Consider the following 20,667-nt stretch of genomic DNA (forward strand, 5'->3'; position numbering starts at 1 on the left):
TGGGAAAAGTGCCCCCAGCCATAGGGCCCTGGGGGAGCAGGCCCACCAGATGCCAATCACGGGGCTGGACCACGTGGGCGCTCTCCCCACACCGGTGCCATGGCGGCATGGCAGCAACATGGCCGGTGGCTGCACCAAGGCCCCATCAGCGCTAGCCCAGGAGAGGGCAGCCCCTGGGCAGTTTGGGAGGGGCCAGGATCCCACAGCAGATGCAGGGGGGCCTGCAGTGCCGTGGGGTCCCTGGTGGGACACCGCCACGGTCCAGGCTGGGGAGAGTGTGATGGCACTTCCCTCCCAGAGCCCTGGCCACTCCTGGGATGGCGAAGGGCCCAGAACCCTCCAGGGAACCCTCCATGGCTGGTCCCTTCCCCACACTCCCACCCCTAACGAGGACCAAGAGCTAACCCGTCCATGCTCTGCTCTGTGGCTAGGGTGGCTCGTGCCTGCTCCATGCACCTGGGCACCAGTCGATCCCCGTGACCCCCTCTCCCAAGCGCCGTGGCCTCGCTTCCCCAAGCGGGATCTCACCTCTGAGCGCCTCAATTCAGAACTCAGCTGGGGCAAAACTGCCAGCACTGGCCACCCCCGCAGCGGGGAGGAGACAGACAGACGGACGGACGGACATGGAGGGGCACTGGCTGCACCAGCACAGGAAACGATCGAACCCACAAAGGGCCTTCACTGTGGTCAAAAAGTCAGCGTGCAGCTGGGCATGAACAGCTGCCTCTGTGTGCCAGGCAGAGGGGCACTGGCAGAGCCATGGGCCGGGGGCAGCCTAGGGCTGGGACAGCAGCAGGGGCTGTGGGTCGGGACTGAGGGGCACCGGCAGAGGTGGGGCGGAAGGGAAGTAGGGAGTTGGCCCTAACCCTGATTTGCTCTGTCTCGCTGGCATTGCCTCCAACACACCCAAAGAGCCCTCCCCAAACAGGTAAGTCCCTGACACACAGAAACCCATTTCCCCAGTGGCAGGAGCTGGCCCTGGTCCCTGCGCCCACAGACACAGCGTCCCCCGCCTCTGCGAGGAATTGCTCACGCACGCACCTCTGCTGCCAGGCTGCTCCCACCCATCAGTCTGCTGCGGCGCAGGCACGTTACATGCCAGATCAAAGGGGCGTTTTGTTTACAAGGCAGCGGGTGTCAGCGCTGGCATCACCGGGGCCGCACAGGCAGCGTGAGCCGGGCAGCTCGGCCCCAGGACTCACGGCCCCTGTGCAGCTGCACCAGGACAGCTTTGGCCCAGTTGGGCCAGATTCTCACAGAGCTCAGCACCCGTCCTCGGGGCTGGGTTCCTGGAGAGCTCTGCTCACAGTCAGGCTTGGAAACAAGGGCTGAATTCTCGTGCCCAGCAGCTCCCAACTGGGACACCAACAGCCAGAACTTCCAGAGAACCCAGCACCGAGTGTGAGCTCAACAGGGCATCCAGCCCCATGGACCCAGCTCCCAAACTGTGATGCCAAGGCCGGGGGTCAGTAACACCCCCCCTCCCGCCGCCTTCTGCTGCACTGTGTTCGCCAGCCGCTGCTCAGAGCCATAATCACCGCTCTCCATCCGTTAGGTTTAAATGTGACACGTTCTAACCCCAATGTCCCGGTCGGGGGCTGCCCGCACCGATAGCTCCTCTACCTCTAACTGCGAGGGCCCTGCCTGGGCAGCCTGGCTCGGCTATGGAGGGGTTTGGGAGCCGGGCTGGCTGCGCTGGCAGTTGGATCCCAGCCCACGCTTTCACAGCTCACGAGATTTACTGCACTGATTCCCTCCATGCCCCTGCTCAGAGAACCGAGCGCTCAGCTGCGCCTGCCCGTTCACGGAGCAGCACGAGAGAAAAGCCAGAGCATGCTGCAAGGGCAACACGCGCCGGGCACGCACCAGAGGGACGAATGCCACTTCCAGCCCATTCGCCAGCCCCAGGAGCAGGGCCGAGGTTGGGTCAGAACCAGGAGAGGGTGGGAACTGTAACACAGCGTGTTTGGAGATGTCTTGGGAAGGGCGTGTGCCCGATGGGGGAGAAGCGGGCGCACGGACGTGTGTCAGTCCATCCATAGGAGTTTGCCTTCGTAACACCACGGACAGAAAACTCCCCATTCAGACACAGGCCTGCCAGGTTTGAGGGACTCATGCTCACACAGAGACTGACCAGGAGAACCCGCGTGCCCGTCAGTGCAGCCCTAGCTCAGCAGCAGTGACTCAGCTGGCCTGGGCCTCCGAAAGCAGCCGATTCCCTGGCCAGGCTGTTGCAAAGCCACTGAATAATCGCCTGGACTAAAACAAGCAGGGAGCAGCCTGGGAAGCACTGGGCCAGCTAAGTAACCGCTGCAGCAGCCACCAGGGAGGGGCAGGAGAGACGCCCAGCTCCCTGGCAGGGAGAGGTCACTCCTGGGCAGTCCAATCTCATCCTTGGCACATTTCCTCTTTTCCTGACCTCGCCCGCCTGCATCCAAAGGCCCAGCCAGCGCCAAGCCCTTCTTTGCCCCCCTGCGGAGATCCCCTGGCCACTGGGCGCAGCGGGAGGGGCACATGTGCAATGCAGTGTGGGCACACTGGACGTGCAGTGCAGCTGTGCCATCCTTGCACACTCACAGAGCACCAGCAGGGTACATGGAGACGCCGCTGCCCCATGGCGTCTCCTGGCCTCAGCCTGGGCTACGGGGCCAGTATGGATGAGTGGCCGCGGACGTTGGAAGCTTGCATGGGAATAGTTCAAAGCCCCTCAGCAGGAAGTGCCAGTTATAAGCAAGCAGTTGACAACTGATTAGCATCTATTAACGCTTTATAAATGTGACCTTAATACACAGCGTGACCCAGACCCCTGCCTCTGGCCAGACCCTGCTACCAGCATCCCTGGTGGGAAGGGCTGCTGGAGCCCTGTCTACACGAGGGCACCTGCCCGGGGAGAGTCTTTCCTAAGCTTGTGGGTCACCCAGTCAGCTGTGGCTCCGTGTTCCCAGCACGGCCATGGAGACCCAGCCCCTGAACACACCGCATCTGAGCTGGGATTCCATGAATTCCGCTGACCGTGCTCCAGATGGGAAGGGGATCAGGCCAGCAGAAACCAGGCACTGGGGGCTCAAAGGCCTGAGAGCAGCTCTGCCTGCAGCCCAACACTGTCCCCACCCCGAGCCCGCCCCAGGAACAGGCTGTCATGGAGTCCCCAGGCGATGCTCTGGAACTGCTCCCTACGAAGCCAGGCAGGACTCTGGGGAAGTCTCCTTTCTGGGAGCAGACTGTCTTCAGGACACACAGCTCACACAGCTTCCACCTTCCTGGGTCTGACCTCGGAGCATTCAGCATCCTCTGCCCCTCCATGTGCTTCCCACAGCCAGTCTGCCCAGGCGGGGTCCTGGGGAAGCCAGAGGGTCCTGCCCCCCGACTTTGCAGTCAGACGTGACTCTCAGCCAGCCAGTAAAACAGAAGGTTTATTAGACGACAGGAACATGGTCTAACACAGAGCTTGTAGGTGCAGAGAACAGGACCCCTCAGCTGGGTCCATTTTGGGGGGGCAGTGAGCCAGACAACCATGTCTGCCCTTCACTCCATGTCCCCAGCCAGCCCCAAACTGAAACTCCCTCCAGCCCCTCCTCCTCTGGGCTTTGTCCCTTTCCTGGGCCAGGAGGGCACCTGATCCCTTTGTTCTCCAACCCTTTAGCTCTCACCTTGAGGGGGGAAGGGCCCAGGCCATCAGTTGCCAGGAAACAGGGTGTCGGCCATCCTCTGTGTCCAGACCCCTGCACACACCTGCCCTCTAGGGCTCTGCAACGATCATACACCCTTATCCCACCACCTAGAGACTTAAGAACTGCCTAGGGGAAACTGAGGCACCCCCACAATATTCAGAGGAAACATTAAGAACAGTCCCACTTCGTTACACAGGCTCCAAGCCCCAAGGAGCATGCCAGGGGCTGGCACAGTCTGGCTGTGGGAGCCAACTGGGGGCATCATTCGGCTGCTGCATGTGGAGCTGGCGCCCTGCTCCGTTTGGGGGAGAGGGGCTGCGTTCGGCTCCCTTGGCGCTGGCTGTGTCTCTTCAGGGAGCCATCAGCCCCAATCTCCTCCAAGAGACCGTGGGAGCAGCAGCTCCGGCCAGGAGACCCCAACGGGTCCCTGGTGCCTGGGTCCCACAAGCCGCTGGTGGCAGGGAAGGGCGACGCTGCCATGATTGCTGAGTGTTCGCGTGGGGAACGCCTGCCAGAGCTGCAGGGTGCAGCCAGCCCATTCAGACACACACATGCACAGGGCACGCGCATGGGGAGTCGTCGCTTTGCCCGGGGAAGTGAGGGCCTCTTGGGGGGTTCAGACCTTGCACTCCAGACTGAACAGACCCTGATATCATGGTTTGTAAATAACAGTCTGATCCAGCACTATCTAGCGCTTAGAGCAGGGCCCTGGGAGCCAGGACTCCTGGGTTCTGTGTTCCCAGCTCTGGGAGGAGAGTGGTGTTTGGTGAAGGAGGTGGGGGGGTGAGAGAGTCAGGACTCCTGAGTTCTATTCCAGACTCTGCATGCCTCAGTTTCCCTATCTATAGAACACACGGGACTATTAGGAGGCCCAGCCACTGCTCTCAGATCAGTCTATGTATGGAAACCTCCCGGCTGGGACGTGCCCCCTGCACCAGCAGTGGGGAGGCTGAAGTGCAGCCAGCCCTAGGGCAGTCAGTGCGTGCCAAGCTGCACGGGAGGTGAGATGTGGCTGCAGAGCTGGCCCCTCCCCAGCAGGGTGACGTAATGCACCCCGAGAGCCGAGGGTTGGGTAATGTTTGCGAAGCACTCTGCAACCTGGGGCTGGACAGGGCCACCGAGACAGAGACATGAGCTGCATAAAGGGCCCTGGCACCACTCCTGCCACAGCCAGGACAGGGGAGAAAAACAAACGCACAAGGACCAGCCCTGGCTGGCTCCTGATGGCACCACGGAGCAGCCACAGGGCCAGGGGCTGGCAGGCCAGGACATCCCCGCTGCCGTCTCGGCACTTTGGCCACAAAGGCAGCAAGCTGCCGGTCGGTATTTCTAAGCACAGACCCAGCATGCGGCTGGCAAGGGGCCATTTGCTCTAGCGCAGGGGCTGCCTAGGGAGAGTGACCCCGGGGATCCCAGAGACACCCCGTGCCACCGGCAGAGGCATGCTCACCCAGGGCCTTCAAGAGCAGCACTGGCACTGGGAGGCGATGGCATCACTTTCCAGTAGCAACCCAGCCCACAGCTGGAAGGGCTTATTCCAGGGGAGAACGTGGAAAAACCACCAGTGATGGGCACCCCACCCCCAGTGTCCCCTACCACATCATGCAGGCCCCCCCCAGCACATTCTGCACCCTGCCTTGCAGCTCCTGCAGGGAGGCATCCTGGCAGGCGAGCCCAGCTCCCGGTCACTGCCAGGGCTGGGGAGACAACGGGAGGAGGGAGAGCTGCAGCCCAGAAGCTGGAGGTGGCAGCCTCATGGGTTCTTGGCTGTCTGGGCTGGACCAGCTCCGCCCTGCTGTGTGGTAAGAACCGCCCCGGCCCTCTGCCCACAGCACTGGGTGCGTCTGCACAGGACTCTGCCCAGTGCAACCCTGCAATCAACGGAACCAGCTCTGCCCGCAGCCCCCGTGCCCCCTGTCACTGCACAGCAATGCCCCCGGTACTGGGGGGCAGGCAGGAGGGGGACCAGCGGGGTCCCCCATCCTGGGGCTGGCAATGCCCTGCACAGGAGGGGTCAGCGAGCTGCTATGTTGCAACGCCGGCGGGTCCTGCACATGGCACAGACCAGCTTGGCTGCTCCAACGGGTTAGACATGCGTGCGCATTTCCACCGGCAGCGGCAGCTCCGGTCTTCCCTGTCTTAATGCCCCAAGCCCTCCCTGGGTGCCATCTCCAGGGATCCGGCCTCCGCTCTGCCCGCCTCGGACCTAGCACTGAACCAGCCACCCCAGCACTGGCCTAGTGCACACAGGCCGGGGAGGGAGCCCAAGGGGGCTTGGCATGAGCCAGAGACAGCCCCTTCGCAAACCTGTCCTGTCCCATTCCCCCCCACACACACTGCACCCCTTCTCTGCCGCCCCAGGGCAGAGCTGCTGGCAGGTTTGGCTGCACATGGAGCCAGATCCGGCGAGGAGACTCTGGCCATCTACGGTATCACTCCCACCCCCCAGGGTCACAGCTCCCCGGGCACCCACACCCAGACGGCCCTCCATGGCCAAGCCAGACAAAGACTCTCTGAGAGGCAGCCGTGTCCCGCCCCACCCGGGGCCTGCAGCCACCAGATGAGCAAAAGCTTCAAGCCCAGGATGACGCCTCAGAACAGATGGCAATACTTTCCCAGATCCCCAAACGTGCCCACGGCCAGGCCGGGGGATGGGCGACCCTGCCCAACGCCAAGAGCAATCAGGGTCCCGCTGCGGGCCCTGACCCCCGTCTGGATCGCCCTGCACACGATTTCCCTTCAGGCCTCTCGGACCTGCAGCCGAACCGCTGTGGGCTGCAGAATTAGTGGGCTCGGCAGGGTCAGGCTTGGCCAGTGGGCAGATGGGAACCCTCCTAGGAAAGCCCAGCCGGTGCTTCGGGAAGCAGGCTGGGGGACGCAGTCAGGGCGCTCTCCCCTCGCAGCCAGCGCTGATCCCAATGCACCAGGGCTGCATGAGGCCATGTCATGCTGCAGTATCAGCAGTGTGTGAGATAAGAGGTAGGATGGGGACCAGGCTGCTGGCAGCCATTAGGGACCCCCGGTTCCCGCACTTGCAGCTCAGCCTCTTGGAAGAGCCCACCGAGAACATGATGCCAGAGAAACGGGCCTGGAGGCGGGTTCCTGGCCCCCAACGGCTGCAGGCTGCAGGTCTGGGCCCTTGACGCTGCAGAGAGCTCCCCTCCCTGGGCATGGAGTCAGCAAGGCTAACGCACATCCAGTTAGCACCAGGCAGGCAGGGAACACCACCCCCTTACTGGGGCAGTACGACGGAGCTGGGGCCGCCGGCCCGAGCCTCCAGGGCCCATCTAGGCCAGTTTACCAGCCAGGCCAAGATCCTTCCTGCAGCCTGTGGCTAGGTGACCAGAGAAGCCAGAATTTCTTCGGCTGGGGCAGCGCCTGTGTCGGCCCCTGCGCTGACCCAGCTGAGGTGCAGCCTCACCCTGCCCTGCCCCGGCCTGTCGCCAGCTGTCGCTGTCTCGTCCCAGCAGCTGCCCCGAAATCCGATGCTGTTTGTCTGCCAGGACAGCGGTCAGGGTGGGTGTCCTGCAAGCGGGGAGGGAATTCCAGAGGGGATGAACTCCCCCCACGCATGCGCAGAGCCAGGCTCCCCCCCTCCGAATCCCCAGACACAGGTGTTTCCCATTCGCCTGGTGCAGACTGGCGATTCCAGGGCACGCCAGGCAACTCAACGCTTGCTGTGGTGAGCCCTTGGGCCCAGAGTGCCCCAGCTCCCATGGCTGGCATGCAGGGGGGTGATGTCGCTGAATGGCAGGGCCTGCTCACTCCCATCTCGGTGGTGTTGGGGGTGGGGGGGGCAGCAGGAGGGATGCTCAGTACAGGAAAAGTGTCAAAGCCATTGCAGCCAGGCAGGACACACACACCCCTGCAGCCAGCTCACAATCCTGCCATCACCACGGCACACAAGCACTGGGGGCATCTCTGCTGGCAAGGCCCTGTCTACACTAGGCGAGAAACCATTGCAACAAGCCAACCGGAGGGACACTTTGCTCTCTCCGGGCATGTGCCACAGGTCTGCGTGCTCGCGTTGCCCCAGGCGTCTGATGGGCGCTGGCCGGGGTGCCCTCCTGCAGGGCCTCCGCCAGAGAGATGGAGCTGGGCACAGGCCCCAGGGCTAAGCAATATTCAGGCCCTCCTTGGCTGCCGGTGCTCTCCATGCCGCCTCGCTCTGGGCCCCATGGCAGGCACGAACATGCGTAGCTGCGCAGGGCACTGGGGCTTAGCCTGGTAACATGGGGCAGCTGCTCCGAGAGGCTGGGAAGCACAGCGCTAACAGACTGGATGCTCACTGGGACCCCTCAGGGCCGGGCTGTCCTGGGGCTCAAGGAGGGGCCTTGGATCCCTCCTGAGGACGGAGGGGCGAGGCACCCCTGGCCTGGCTGCTGGGATAAGTGCTCTGCCCCAGCAGGGCCTCTGCTGGAGGGGACAGAGGCGCTTGGCTCTGTAGGAAGAGGCACTTTCCCAGGGCCCTGCTGGGAGCTGCCAGACACACAGAGGATCAGAGCATCCCCCATCATCACAGTCCTGGGGCCCTGCCCCTTCCCAGGCCTTTGGGCTGACGTCACTAGCAGGCTGCAGCATGCCAGGCTGGGGTCCCTGTGCCCTCACCCAGCCCCGCTTTGCGCCAGCGTCCCTTCTAGCGTCAGCAGCTTATGCAGGGGAAGATCCAGGCTTCACACACGCCTGGGCCCAGCAAAAGCTCTGAGCTAACGCCCTTACCTAGCCCAGGAAGGGCGGGGCACAGCGGTGACGCCAGGCCTGGCAATGAGCCAGGAGCTGCATCTCACCGGCCTGCTTCCCTTCATCCCCGAGCAAGGCTGATCCCGAAGAGAGGGCAGCCGAGTCGCAGCCCCTGCCTCCCTCTGCGCTTGGGAGGGGGAGAGACACCAGGACACCAGCTTCGGCCTTGACTCCCTCCAGAGCCACAGCACAGAGCCCAGCCCACACCCCACTGCCCATGCCACTGAGCCCACTGCCTCTCACGTGGGCCAACGCTGCCTCCCTGGTTCCTGGTGCTCCCAGCTCTGCCGGTGCCCACCTCTGAGACTGGAGGCACCTTGGGGCTTTGTTGTCTCTGTATCACACCGAGTGCAGCGAGCTCCTGCTCCATGGGTGCTGCTCCTGGGTGCTGCCGGAGTGCAGATGAAGAGCTATCTCCGGTCTTGGCACTGCCTGGCCAACCCCAGCAGCCAGTCACGAGCCTGTGGAAAGCCCGGCCTATGGCACGGCCAGAGCAGGGAAGAGGAAGAGCCAGAAGTCTCCGCTGGATGCTGCGGCAGCCCAGAGTCAGGCGGGGCAGAGGCTGAGCAAAACCGAAGTGGAGCTAACTCCCAAGCATTCGTGGGTCCCCAGTCTCCGTCTCAAAGGGCTGCTCTCAGCTCTGTGAGCCCCCTTGGCTGCTTGTGCAGCGCTGACACAGCGGCGCCCTGGGGACACGAGTGCAAAAGCAGGCACCGTGCGGGTACCTGCGGTCTCCCAAGCAACAACACAGGACAGGCGACATCCCCTGGGCTGCGCACACACACACGGGCATGGGCTGATGGCACTGGCACAGCTTTCCTGGGAGGGTCTTTCTTGTGCAATCTGGTGCTGACTCAGCTCTCCGCACTGCAACCCCTAACCGTGCTCAGCTCATCAACAGCTCACGGGGAGCCTCTCACAGCCAGCGGGGCGGGGTGTCAAGTCTCTGCATGTGCACGGCTGGGATGGGACGGCGCCAGCAGGTTCCCAGTTACAGGGCAGCAGGTGAGCAGCCCAGCATTGAGCCAAGCAAAGGAAGTTAAAACGCGGCTTTCCAGAGCCCATCTGGGCAGCGTGCAGTCCACAGCCAGCCGGACGTGGGCTTTGGCAGCTCCCCACCCAGGGCCAGACAGCGGCACAGAGGGATCCCCATCCCAGAGCAGGCTGCCATGGGGGGGTAGATAGAGAGGTCTCCCATCGGCTGTCAACGCTTATTTCCAGCTGAATCCTGCCATGCTGGATACTGCTGCCAAGGGCCTGGGAGTGTGGCACGAAGAGGAGCCAATAGGGAATTCAGCTGAATGCTCGGGTCAGTGCAGCTGGTCACTGGAAGATGCGCAAGCGGCTGGGGCTGGCTCATCACTGCAGGGTTCTTGTTGCTCGCGGACAACAGGCTGCAGGGTTTGGCTGTTTGAGATAGAATTTGTTTGGGGGGATAAAACAAAGAAGCCCAACGCCAAGATCCCGGGGCCCGAAGCAGTCACCACGCTGGGTGCCGCAGAGCCGCTGTCCCTTGAACAGAGGGATTCTGCTGCACTGGGCGGAGGCCAAGTAACTGGGCCGCCTCGGGCATGAGGCCATCGGTGTGTCGCTCACTCCCGGGTGAGCACGGTAGCTTCTGCCCAGACCACTCACACAGCTCGCAGAGGGCCAACTCCTACCCCAGCTCAGCACACCAGGGCATGGCAAGTGCCTCTGAATCCAGCCGCTGCCCCTCTGCCCCATAGCCCAGGCCCTGGCAGACAGACCTGGGCTCTTCCATCATTGGGGAGCACGCGGGGCTCGAGAAGGGCACCCCGCTGCCTGCCCTGGGAGGGGGTCCCCTCCCCATCCGGGGGCCACCTCCTCTACCCCCACTCAGGCCAATGTGCCTCAATGACTCAAAGAAAGCCCTCTAGCAGGTAAGGGATGGTGCAATCTCCATGGCTCATTCAGTCCTTGGCCTCCTCACTGCAACGACCAACTAGGGTCCATTGCCCGAGGGCGCCCACAGAAACCTGGATCACGTTACACAGGCCGAACCCTCATCAGGTGAGAACGTCATCAGGTGGGAACAACTGCTGGTCACTACTAACCCGACACCAGATTGGAACCAGCACCCTAGAGGGGAAAAGCCCCCATCCCATTCCCTGCCTCTGAGTCAGCCAGCCCCTGCCCTGGGGCAGGATCAGAGCCAGCACCCCTAGAGGGGGAAGCCCCCGGTCCCCATTCTGCAGCTTCCTGCCCTCCCACGGGATGATCAGGAGCAGTGGAGCGTGTCTCAGACATGCTGCAAAGCCACACGCCCAATTGCTCACACACACGCAGCTTCCGGGGGATTAGCATGAACAACTGTATCCGTCACACCTGGATGACAGCATCTGAGAGTGTAACTAAGCAGCCCGCGCCTGGCACAGCTCCTGGCCGGTACATCTGCTCCTCTGCTCACAGTGTCGCTCGCACGCCCACCCCACAACAGCGCAGAGCCGCAGGCCTGCTTGCCCTACAGCAGGATGCCATGGCCGACCCAGAGAGCACCCACGACAAGTCTGAGGGCAAAGAGCTGAATGGAACCTCTGCCCTTCCGTGCCAGCCCAGCACAGACAGATGCCACACAAAGGAGCACTCGTGACACAGAGACTGCGACCCTCCCCCTTCATTGGCGTGGGCTGGCAGCCAGGTCCCACAGCACCTGGGCTCGGTGCCCAGGGGAAGCCAACGCTCCCCAGGACTGTCTTCCAGAACTCCGAAATGAAACCGGGCTGCTCCCGTTTGGGTCTGGCTCCCAGCTGCCCTGGGGTCCGAAGGGGGGTGTAGCAGGCTCAGGCCCAGAGGCCAGCAGGGGAGCTGCCGCTGGGTTTATGAATATTCACAGACTGCGCCACCAGTACCTTCCCCAGCATTCATTCATCCTCCCCGTGAAACCAGAGCTGGGGCCGGGGGGTTAACCCTTCCCCTGCACTGGCTGCACCAGAGTCATCAGGGCCCACAGCCCGTAGCCCACGGGTCAGAGCGGGAGAACCCAAAAGCAAAACAGACTGGAACCAAAGCCTGAAGCTTCCCAACTCTCCCCAGACTCTGGCAGGGGGTTGTCCAGATGTCCTCTCCAGGTCAGCCTGCATTTTAAGGGGCTCTCTGCTTCCCATGGTGCCCATCACATTTCCGCTTGCTCCTTATTTGGGGGATCTGGGAGGGCTGTTCTACCCAGCTCACAGAGGCCTGCTGAGCTGTCACCAAGCTTAGAGGAGAGACTGACACTGCCCCAAAGACCTTCCTAACCCTAATCTGATCCGTGATGCGGCCTCCCTTGTCCCCCACATGGATAACCTGCTGCATCCCCATAGCTTGTGGAGTGCCGGAGCAATCCTCCAGGAGCAAGGGAGGCCTGCTCGTGGTGCAGGAGCTGATAATACTTCACTGCAGTAGTGACCCCGGCCCCCAGCGTCCTCTGCCCCAAAGCACTGCGCAGGGGCAAGGCAGAGCAGCCATGCGGCAGGGCAGCGTCCAGGATGTGGAGTGAGGAGTGACAGGGGAACTCAGGGAGGCAGGATCTCAGGGCGGTGCTGGGATGGAGCCTCGGGTTGTTTACAGTTCATTTAAAATAAACAAAGGAAAACCGGCCAGAGAACCTGAGCTGCTTTCAAGCCCCATGCCTCCCAATCATGAATTTCCCATGCAGCTATATCTGCACTGGACCGGCCCTGAGTCAGCGCTAGACCCCCAGGGCACGCTCTGCGACCAGACACCCATCGGGCCAGCTCGATAGGAAGTGCCCGAGGACGACCTGAGCAGTAGCAGCTTACAGCATGGGCCGAATTGCTAGCAGACCTTGGTGAGTCAGGTGCTCAGCTCTTGAGAAAACCTGCCCATCAGTGCCACCTGGCTGCTGCTGGGCACTTCTGAAAGCCTGGCCCTTGTCCCAGTGCCTAAGTAGGAGCTCAGCTCCTTCCAGAAATCAGGCCTATCAACCTAATTTGCAGAGGTGCTGAGCATCTGCCACTTGCATTGACTCTAACTGGAGCAGGGGTGCACAGCACCTCTGCGAATGAGACCACTGGCATTAACCCTGAAGCATGAGCCCTAGATCGCTAGCAGGACCCAGCCCACAGAGCCTGCTGTTCTCCCAGCGATGAGGCTGGCCATTTCCCTAGCGCTGGGCTCTGGTGCAGGGCAGCTCCACCCCAAGTCGGCACCGCTCAGAGTGCTCTCTGGAGTGAAAGCTGCACTAAGTCTTTTGGACAATGCACTCCAGGGCTGTCACACTGCAGTTCTGCATGTTGCATTGCTCAGAAAAGCAATCAGGGTGGCCTCGGCCACCCCACCCCACCTTCCATCCTCTCCCTGAGCTGGCTTCCTCCAGAATCCCTGCTTTGGCTGGTGACCCAAGTTCTCTGTATTTGGGGTCTCCAGCGCCAGTGGGAAGAGGAAAGAGACCATCGGGCACAGGCCTGTGCCCGCTCTGCCCTTATCCTTGTCTGGCCACACCCACCTGCTTGCATTTAGCTATCATCTCCCTGCTGATGGCTCCACAGAGCCGCCCTTCCTCGCCCAGTCCTAGATCTGTGCCACCAGCACCCTGGTTGGCTTGCTAGGGGACGCATTGCACCCATTGTTCCTCTGCAAAGCCCTGTCCAGGTCTCTGCCAAGCCCTGTCCAGGTCAATTGGAAGATGCCTGGTCCTCCCCTGCACGACAGCCAGCTCAAGACCACCCAAAGGAGTGTAAACACCTCGGGCAGGTGAAATCCCAGTCCCATTGAAGCCAGTGGCAAAATGAGTTGAGCTGGGGACAGATTTCATCCCGTATTTCCTCGTCCCCCTGGGCTCATGGCCGTTTCATGCAGCCGGAGCAATGGGCAGAGACAGGGCGATTCCACTCTCCAAGCAGTTTGGACTGACCAAAATTAATAGAAAGGGGGAAATGTTTAAACCAACCCCTTTCCACCAGAAATACAAACTCGTTGCTATTCGTGCCAGGCTTCAGAGAGACCCCTTCTGCAAAGTCGGGCCAAACGCAACTTGATAATATCCTTTTGAAAAGCTAAAGAGATAACCTGTCCCCAGGACTGTGGCATGCCGCATGCTGTAAAGCTGTTATCACATCTTCCAGAGGGTTAGCACCTGGCTCTCCCTCCCACCCCCTATTCCCATTGTCTTCCTGCTAGGAGACTAACAACAAACTAGCTTCAGAACATATTGGTGGGACACACTAAAATCCCTGGGGTGTCTGGCGGCAGGGCACTATTCCCAGCCAACTTGCCACCACTGCCCGGCCAGAGCAGCCTGGATATTTTAGGCACATGCACACGCCGCCAGGCACAGGACATCACCACCACGAGGGACAGAACTGTTCTGCTCAGCTATAAACAACGGAAAGCCAGGCCTATCGGAGGAGCCGAGAGCCAGGCACAGACAATACGTCTGCAGTTTTCTCATTAAACACAGTTTTTATCAAAGGCTGCAGGGCCCCAGGACTGCAGCTCGGCATTTAGGGCCGGTTCGCCTGCCTGCGACCAGCAGCCGCGAGCTCTGAAGGGCCCTGGTTCCTCTGTTTCCGCTGCCAACACTGTCCTCCCCTCCCCCAAACAGCCACCACAGGCCCATGCAGACTCAGGCCTCCATGAATCACAGCAGCTGTCCCTCCCACTCCTGCAACAGGGCATCGGGGACGGAGGGGGGAGGGGGCAGCCGGGCCTTCCCTCTTCCTCCATCAGTGGAAAGACAGGCCTGCCACAAAGCCATGCTTAGTCACAGGGCTGCCCTGCCTCCGCCCAGAGATACCAACACAGACAGGGCCAAAGAGCATTTGGCTGGGTCCCTTGGAGAGACTCGGAGCCAAAACAAATCCTGGCTCCAGCAGACTCAGCTCCAGCCAGCCGCTGCCCTCCCTCCGGCTGCCCAGGAGCAAGAGAATTCAGCAGCGTTGGGCAAAGCTGCAGATTCAGGCCTGGCTGCTCCTGTGACCCACCAGGGAGACAGCAAACCCCTGGCCGGGGTAGAGCAGCACTGCACCAGGGAATGCCATAAACCTGCCCAGAAATGCAGCAGGAGGCAGCCACACATTGATGTTGCATCCTCAGCATCTGTCCCCCGATGTCCTCCCACCCCGCAGCCACCATGAAAGGCCTTTTGCCTTCCCACCCGTAACACCAGCCTCCTGCCTTCCTCACTTAGGTCTAGGAGGCGGCTATGCTGCGCAGGTAACCATGTTGGGGGGACCCGGTTATGAGCTAACACACCACTGCGCCCTGTGGTGTAGACAAGACCTGACAGTGTTTTAACCACGTCTCCAGCCAATCCCAGGGTCTGGATAAGCAGGGCTGCTGTCACACAGTTCAGGGACACAGTGAGCTCCCAGATCTCCACAGCAAGACGGAGCAGTGTCAGAGGACAGACGTGTTGTACCCAGGTTGCCCGACACTGCGAATGGCCTGGGAAAGCTGCAGAGATGGGTACTGTGGCACTCAGCAGAGACCAAACAGCTAATCACACGGATGCCAACCAAGCTCTGAGTGGGGCTGGCGCAGCTCTGCCCTCAGCCACAGCAGGGGTATGAGGAGCGGTGACAGACAGGGCAGGGTGGGCACAGAATCCCCTGCAGGTGCCTGCTTTGGTTCTGGATTTCATGACCCAGCAGATGTGCCCCCTGCACCCTTTGTGCCAGGGGGCTGAAGCTGCTGGCATTGGGGAGGGGCCACCTGTGCAGGGTGGAAGAAACCTAGCGATGAGGGAGAACAAAATTAACGCCCCCTTCACCCCAACTCTGCTCCTGAAGGAAGGGGGGCCAGCAGGCAAGAGGATGAGACCTGGGGGAGAGATTCAGTTGACCCGTGTCAGTGCCACCCCTCCTCAGGCCTGGTCCTTGCCCCTACCATGCGTCAGGGCTGGGGACCCATGCCGGTGATGCCCCAGGGCAAAGGGAGAGGATAAGCAGGCTGGTCCTGGGGGAACACTGATCTCACCCACAGCAGCCCCAATGCCCCCTGCAGCTCAGTGGGGGACCAGACACATCCAGAAGCACCAAGATCTGCCCTCTCTGCACTGCACGACAGAGGCTGCTGCTGTCTGGAAAGGTCTTGTCAAGGGCAACGTCTATCTTGCAGTCACTTGAGTGAATCTAATTAGCTCCTAAGGGCTGCAGGCTTGGCTCTCTGTGGGCCTACTGAGACTATGTTAGCTCCTTTCCTCCTGCTCCCTAAAACTCCAGGGAGGGGGCACTGCCTTCCCCTGGACCCTCCATTTCAACTGGGTCTATCTGCCTGCCCAGCTGGATGGCGAGGAGACCTCTCCGGAGAGCGTGGGGCCTGCCAAACTGCCCTGAGCTCTGCAGAACTGGGACGCCCACAGGAGCTGGTCGTTCAGCGGGACCCGTACCCCCGGGGGCACAATTCTCCCCTCACCCCACTCAGACTTGTCTGTGTCCCCAGAGTGACTCCTGATTTACGCTGGGATGGGCAAGCGCAGAATCAGGTCCTCTCTGGCATCATCTGCTACTCAGATGCCAATTCTCCTGGTGTAAATCACAGCCCCACACAGAGGTCAGTGGATCTGGCCTGTTCATTCCAATGGGAGCGGCACCCATCCACACCAGCTGGGGGGCCCAGACTGCAGGAGTCACTCCTGATTTGCAGAGCCCTGTGACTCTGTGCCCCAGCCCAGTTCAGTCACGTCTGGGCTGCAAACACTGCAGGGCGAGGCTGAGCTCCTGGGCCTGGCCTAAATTAGGACATCTCTGGGACCTGGCTCCAAGACAGCAGCCCTCTGCTCCTGCTGGGGAAGACTCCAAACCGCCCCCTGGAAACCCCCCGCCTAGGACTGAATTCAGGGGTTTCTACCCAGCTGGAGGAGGGGCCGTGCCCCCCCACAAACTCCCTCCTCCCGGGAAGGGGTCTGAGCGCCCCCCTCGCCAGGCCAGAGCCCCCTCCAAGATCACCCCTCTCCCCGCAGCCGTGTGGCGCCCCCAGCACAGAAAGCCCCTGGACAGGCAGGTTTGGGCGGCGGGGAGCGGGGCCCAGCCCCAGCGTGGCGCAGAGACCGGAAGGCCACCCCCGGTTATTCACACTCCGTTAGCTCTGCAGCCCGGCTGGGGGTCCCCGTCCGGCCCCGCTAGCCCGGGCGAGGGACTGTACCCAAGGCCAGCCGCCGTTTGCCCAGTACCCTCCCAGCCACCCCTCCAGCAGAGGCGCTGGGCGAGATGCTCCAGCCCAGCCCGAGTCCCTGGGCCCGGCGCTGGGGAAGAATCCGGGAGTTCAGAGCCGATGATCTCATGGCTCCTGGAGCTCAGGGAGACTGCAGGCTGGGGGACCCCCCCCTCCCGCGGGGACCTCCCCCATCTCCAGCCTGGCGCCCAGGCACCGCCACGAGCTTCCCCTGCGAGCGGGACCGGGACCAGCCCTAGCCCCGCGCCGCGGCCGCTGGCAGGGGAGGCCGGGCAGCAGGGCCGGGAGCGGCCCCTCCCCAGCCCCCTGCGGGGCTCGGGCTCTAGGGGGTGGGGGGGCAGAGCCCCTGGCATGTCCCGACAGCAGGGGGCGGGGGGGGGGCATTTAACCGCAGAGCCCCACGCTGGAGAGGGGCGTGCGGGCGGCAGGAGAGGCCGGGGCGCGCCGCTCCCTGCCGAGGGGCGCACAATGGAGCGGGGGAGAGCCCTGGCGCTTCGCGGAGACCGGCCCCGACTTGATGCTGCTTTCGCCTGCCGGGCTGCAAACAGCCCCCCCCCCCCGGGGAGGAGGCTGGAGACCAACCATTGGGGGGAGGGGACACAGGATCTCATGACCCCCCACCCCAGTGCTGCCCAAAGGGCCCCACGCAGCTATTTACCTTGGGCTTGGTGCCGCATCGCCTCGGCCTCCCGCGCCGCCGGCCGCCTCTCCATGCCGTGCCGGGGAGGGCGCTGCTCGCTCTGTTGTGGTCCCCCCCCCGCCCCGGTGTTTTAAAACCAGCCACACAGCAGCGGGATCGGCGACGAGTCAGTCACTTCTCTGCCCCTTTTCCGCCTGGCCCCGCCGCAGGCTCATCCCGCCCCGGATCCAACCCAGCCCCTTCCAGGGGGGCGGTATCAGCTCCGGCTCATTCCCGGGCCCCCCGCGGAAACACCACGCGCCGCCCCGGGGTGCAGGACCCCGGCGCCGGCGGTGAAATGGACGCGGGGCCCCGGGCCTCTCCAGCCCTGGCCCGGGGGGTGCAGCCCGGCTGGGAGCTGGGGGGGGGCTGCAGGACTGGGCCCGAGACGCCCCCAGGCAAAGGACCCCGCGCCCCCCGCCAGCAGCTGATGGGGCAGCAGCGAGCCCCGGGGCTATTGTACCGCCGCCAGCCCGGTCCCTGCCCGGACTCCGGGGGAGGCCCCTACCATGCCTGCCCACCCAGCCGGGAGGGGGGTCTCTGCCTCGCCCCGGGAGAGGCCGGGGGGCCGGGGGACGCCTGCTCTGGGACGCGGGGTGGCCAGGAATCCTCTGCCCTGCGCCGAGGGCCGGCGCGCCCCGGCCTGCGCGCTGGGTGCCCGGCGGGGGAGAGCCGAGGGGCCCGGGCAGCTCAGGCTTCCCCCTGCCTCTTGGTCGTGTCCAGCGGCGCGCTGAGACTATCTAGGGAAAGTTGGATTCTTTGGCGAGCCGCGGCTGGTGACTCACTTAGGAAAGAAAGAAGGGGCAGGAGCAGCTGGGCGCCAGCTGGGAGCAGGGAGGGGGCTCCCGTCCCGGGGGTACCTGGCCGAGGGATGCTGGGAGCAGGGGGGTCCCTCAGTCCTGGGGGTACCCGGCCCGGGGATGCTGGGAGCAGGGGGGTCCCTCAGTCCTGGGGGTACCTGGACGGGGGATGCTGGGAGCAGGGGGGCTCCAGTCCTGGGGGTACCCGGCCGGGGGATGCTGGGAGCAGGGGGGTCCCTCAGTCCTGGGGGTACCTGGCCGGGGGATGCTGGGAGCAGGAGGGTCCCTCAGTCCTGGGGGTACCCGGCCCGGGGATGCTGGGAGCAGGGGGGTCCCTCAGTCCTGGGGGTACCCGGCCGGGGGATGCTGGGAGCAGGGGGGCTCCAGTCCTGGGGGTACCTGGCCGGGGGATGCTGGGAGCAGGGGGGTCCCTCAGTCCTGGGGCTAATGCTGGGGTGAAGTAGTTTGCCTGCCTAGTCTGTGCATTCCCCTCCACGCCTGCCCTGGCTGTCTTCACTCCCCGCCTGCTGCCGGCTGTCCCACTGTCCCTGTCACCAGCTGCAGCGGGGCTCCGGGGCTCATGACACACAGCACCTGCCAGGCCAGTTTGTTGCATTGGGTGGAGTTTGAATCATCCCGCAGAGACACTGGTTTCCCAACCAGGAGTCACCATCCCCATTTTAATCCTTGCCTCTCCCTTGCTAAATCCTCTCCCCTCCCTGCTCCCCTTTCCCCAGCCCGCAGGCGGTTCTGCTACCAGCCACTCACTGAGGGTCCTATTGTGACAGCACTGACCTCACCCTGCTTTTCCCTTCTATGAGGGGAAGGGAGATGGGACCTTTCCTTCCCACCTCAATGTGCTCGTACACTGCTGCCAGCGCCTTCCCTCCCCCAGGAGCCCAGGGTGCTCCGCAGCCACCCACTGTTCTAAACTCAGCCCTTTTGTCTGCCAAAATCCTTTGGCCTGAGAAGGGTGATGGGGATCAGGGCCTGTATCTTTCACCCACCACTGCAATGCAGCCACCTCTGAGGCAGCCCCCAGTGGCTAGCAGCAGGGAGCTCAGGTTTGTGTCTCCCCAAAGGCTGGGGTGCCTACCCGTGCAGCACACCCTGGTGTTGGGTGTTGCTACCAGCTCAGCCTGCTTCTTGCTGGGGCCACCAGGGGCTTTTGCATGGCGAGCTGTGGTGCTGTCACAAAGGCCCAGAGAAGAGGGGTCAAGGTAGGTGCAACATGTTGCTGAGGTGACCAGGCTGGTCAGTGAGGGGAGCAGGGAGTAAACCCACAACCCGACTGCACCAATAATCATCCTGTCCACCCCAAAGGGGGAAGGGACTGCTCCAGGTAGCAACTGGATGCTGGACGTTTGTCCATGCTAGGTCTCCTGCTTCCAACCACAACCTAGTCACAATTGTGGCTTCCCATACTGAGTGGAGGCCACAAAGCTCTAAGAGGGGCTGATGGACACAGCTGGCTCAGGGGATCATCACAGGAGGTAAGGAGCCTACATCACTGACCCAAGTACACACCCGGTCAGCAGCAGCCTGAAGTTGCTACCATGTGATGGCTGTTTGGCGGGGGACCCTGCATGCAATGAGCTTCATGGGTCTCAGTCCCCTTACTAGTGGGACAGGACTAAAACCTCCCCCACAATGTCACCCACCCCCCTTGTTGGGGCTGGTGGTTGGGTCCTGAAGACACGCAGGGCCTAAACGAGAGCTTGTGCTCAGCTCTTTTAATTAGTTTGCAGCTAACACGATGCTGCATGCTAGTCTAGATGCTCCCGGACACATTTCTGGTCATGGTCATTAACTCAAGTTAAAACAGGAGCAGAGTCTCTCCTGCAGCTCTGCCTGGGCCTGCACCGGAGAGGAGAGGGTTCAATCCAGCACGAGCACCTCTCAAACAGGTAGAGGGAGCATCGCCAGGCTCTCCAGCTGGCCCCCTCACACCCAGTCTAGCACTTGCTGGGCAAGTGCTGTGGAGCCCAGAGTCTCCTTCCAGTTCAATGGCTCTGCTCTGCCCTGCCCTGCCATGCCACCAGTACAGGTCCCTTAGGATGTATGGGGGGGGGGGGGGTGGAGCAGGGTCATTGAGGGAGGTGGGACTTTAATGAAGCATCTCCTGCATGTCATTTGCTGCAGCCCAGGGGTCAGATACTTGTTGGGTGTAAATCACTGACATTAAGGGGGTGACAGATTTGCACCAGCTGAGGCTCCGGCTCAGTAAGCCTGACTCAGTGGGCACCATCCTGCACACCCTGTCTCACACAGCTTGTCTCTGACTCGGGCAGGGCTGTTTGCTCCGGGAAGGGATGCTCATGCGAGCAGAGGTTTTGCTGGCCCCACGCACACTGCTCTGGGTGGACACTCCCAACGGCGCTGTATAACAGTTGGCTAGAGAAGAAGCCACCTCCGCTACTTTCTGCCGGCAGAACCTCATTACCCTCACTGGAATCCAGCCAGGAATGTGCAGAATAAAGTGAAAGATTAAAAAAAACAAACCCACCTACTAGCCCCTTAAATCTGTGTTTTGAAGCCGCCAGCGGCTCAGTGGGATTAGCCTATTGATTGTGTTGCAGGGGTAGGGCGGTGCTCAATAGGCCGCTTGCCTGGCCCAGGGAATCGTTAGATTCAATACATT

General features: G+C 62.4%; 1 protein-coding gene across 1 annotated transcript in view; it reads right to left on the reverse strand.

Annotated features, from left to right (window-relative positions):
- The window catches only part of MAP7D1 (MAP7 domain containing 1), a 36,822-nt gene extending 19,267 nt beyond the window's left edge, over window positions 1–17,555 (reverse strand). The window contains exon 1 of the mRNA XM_074934428.1: window positions 17,206–17,555. Coding sequence (XP_074790529.1) covers window positions 17,206–17,260 — 55 coding nt within the window. The 5' untranslated portion in view covers window positions 17,261–17,555. The remainder of the gene's footprint in view (window positions 1–17,205) is intronic.
- Between the last annotated feature and the right edge of the window lie 3,112 nt (window positions 17,556–20,667).

This window comes from Natator depressus, chromosome 19 (genome assembly GCF_965152275.1).
Source record: "Natator depressus isolate rNatDep1 chromosome 19, rNatDep2.hap1, whole genome shotgun sequence".
NCBI classification, from domain to species: Eukaryota; Metazoa; Chordata; order Testudines; family Cheloniidae; genus Natator; species Natator depressus.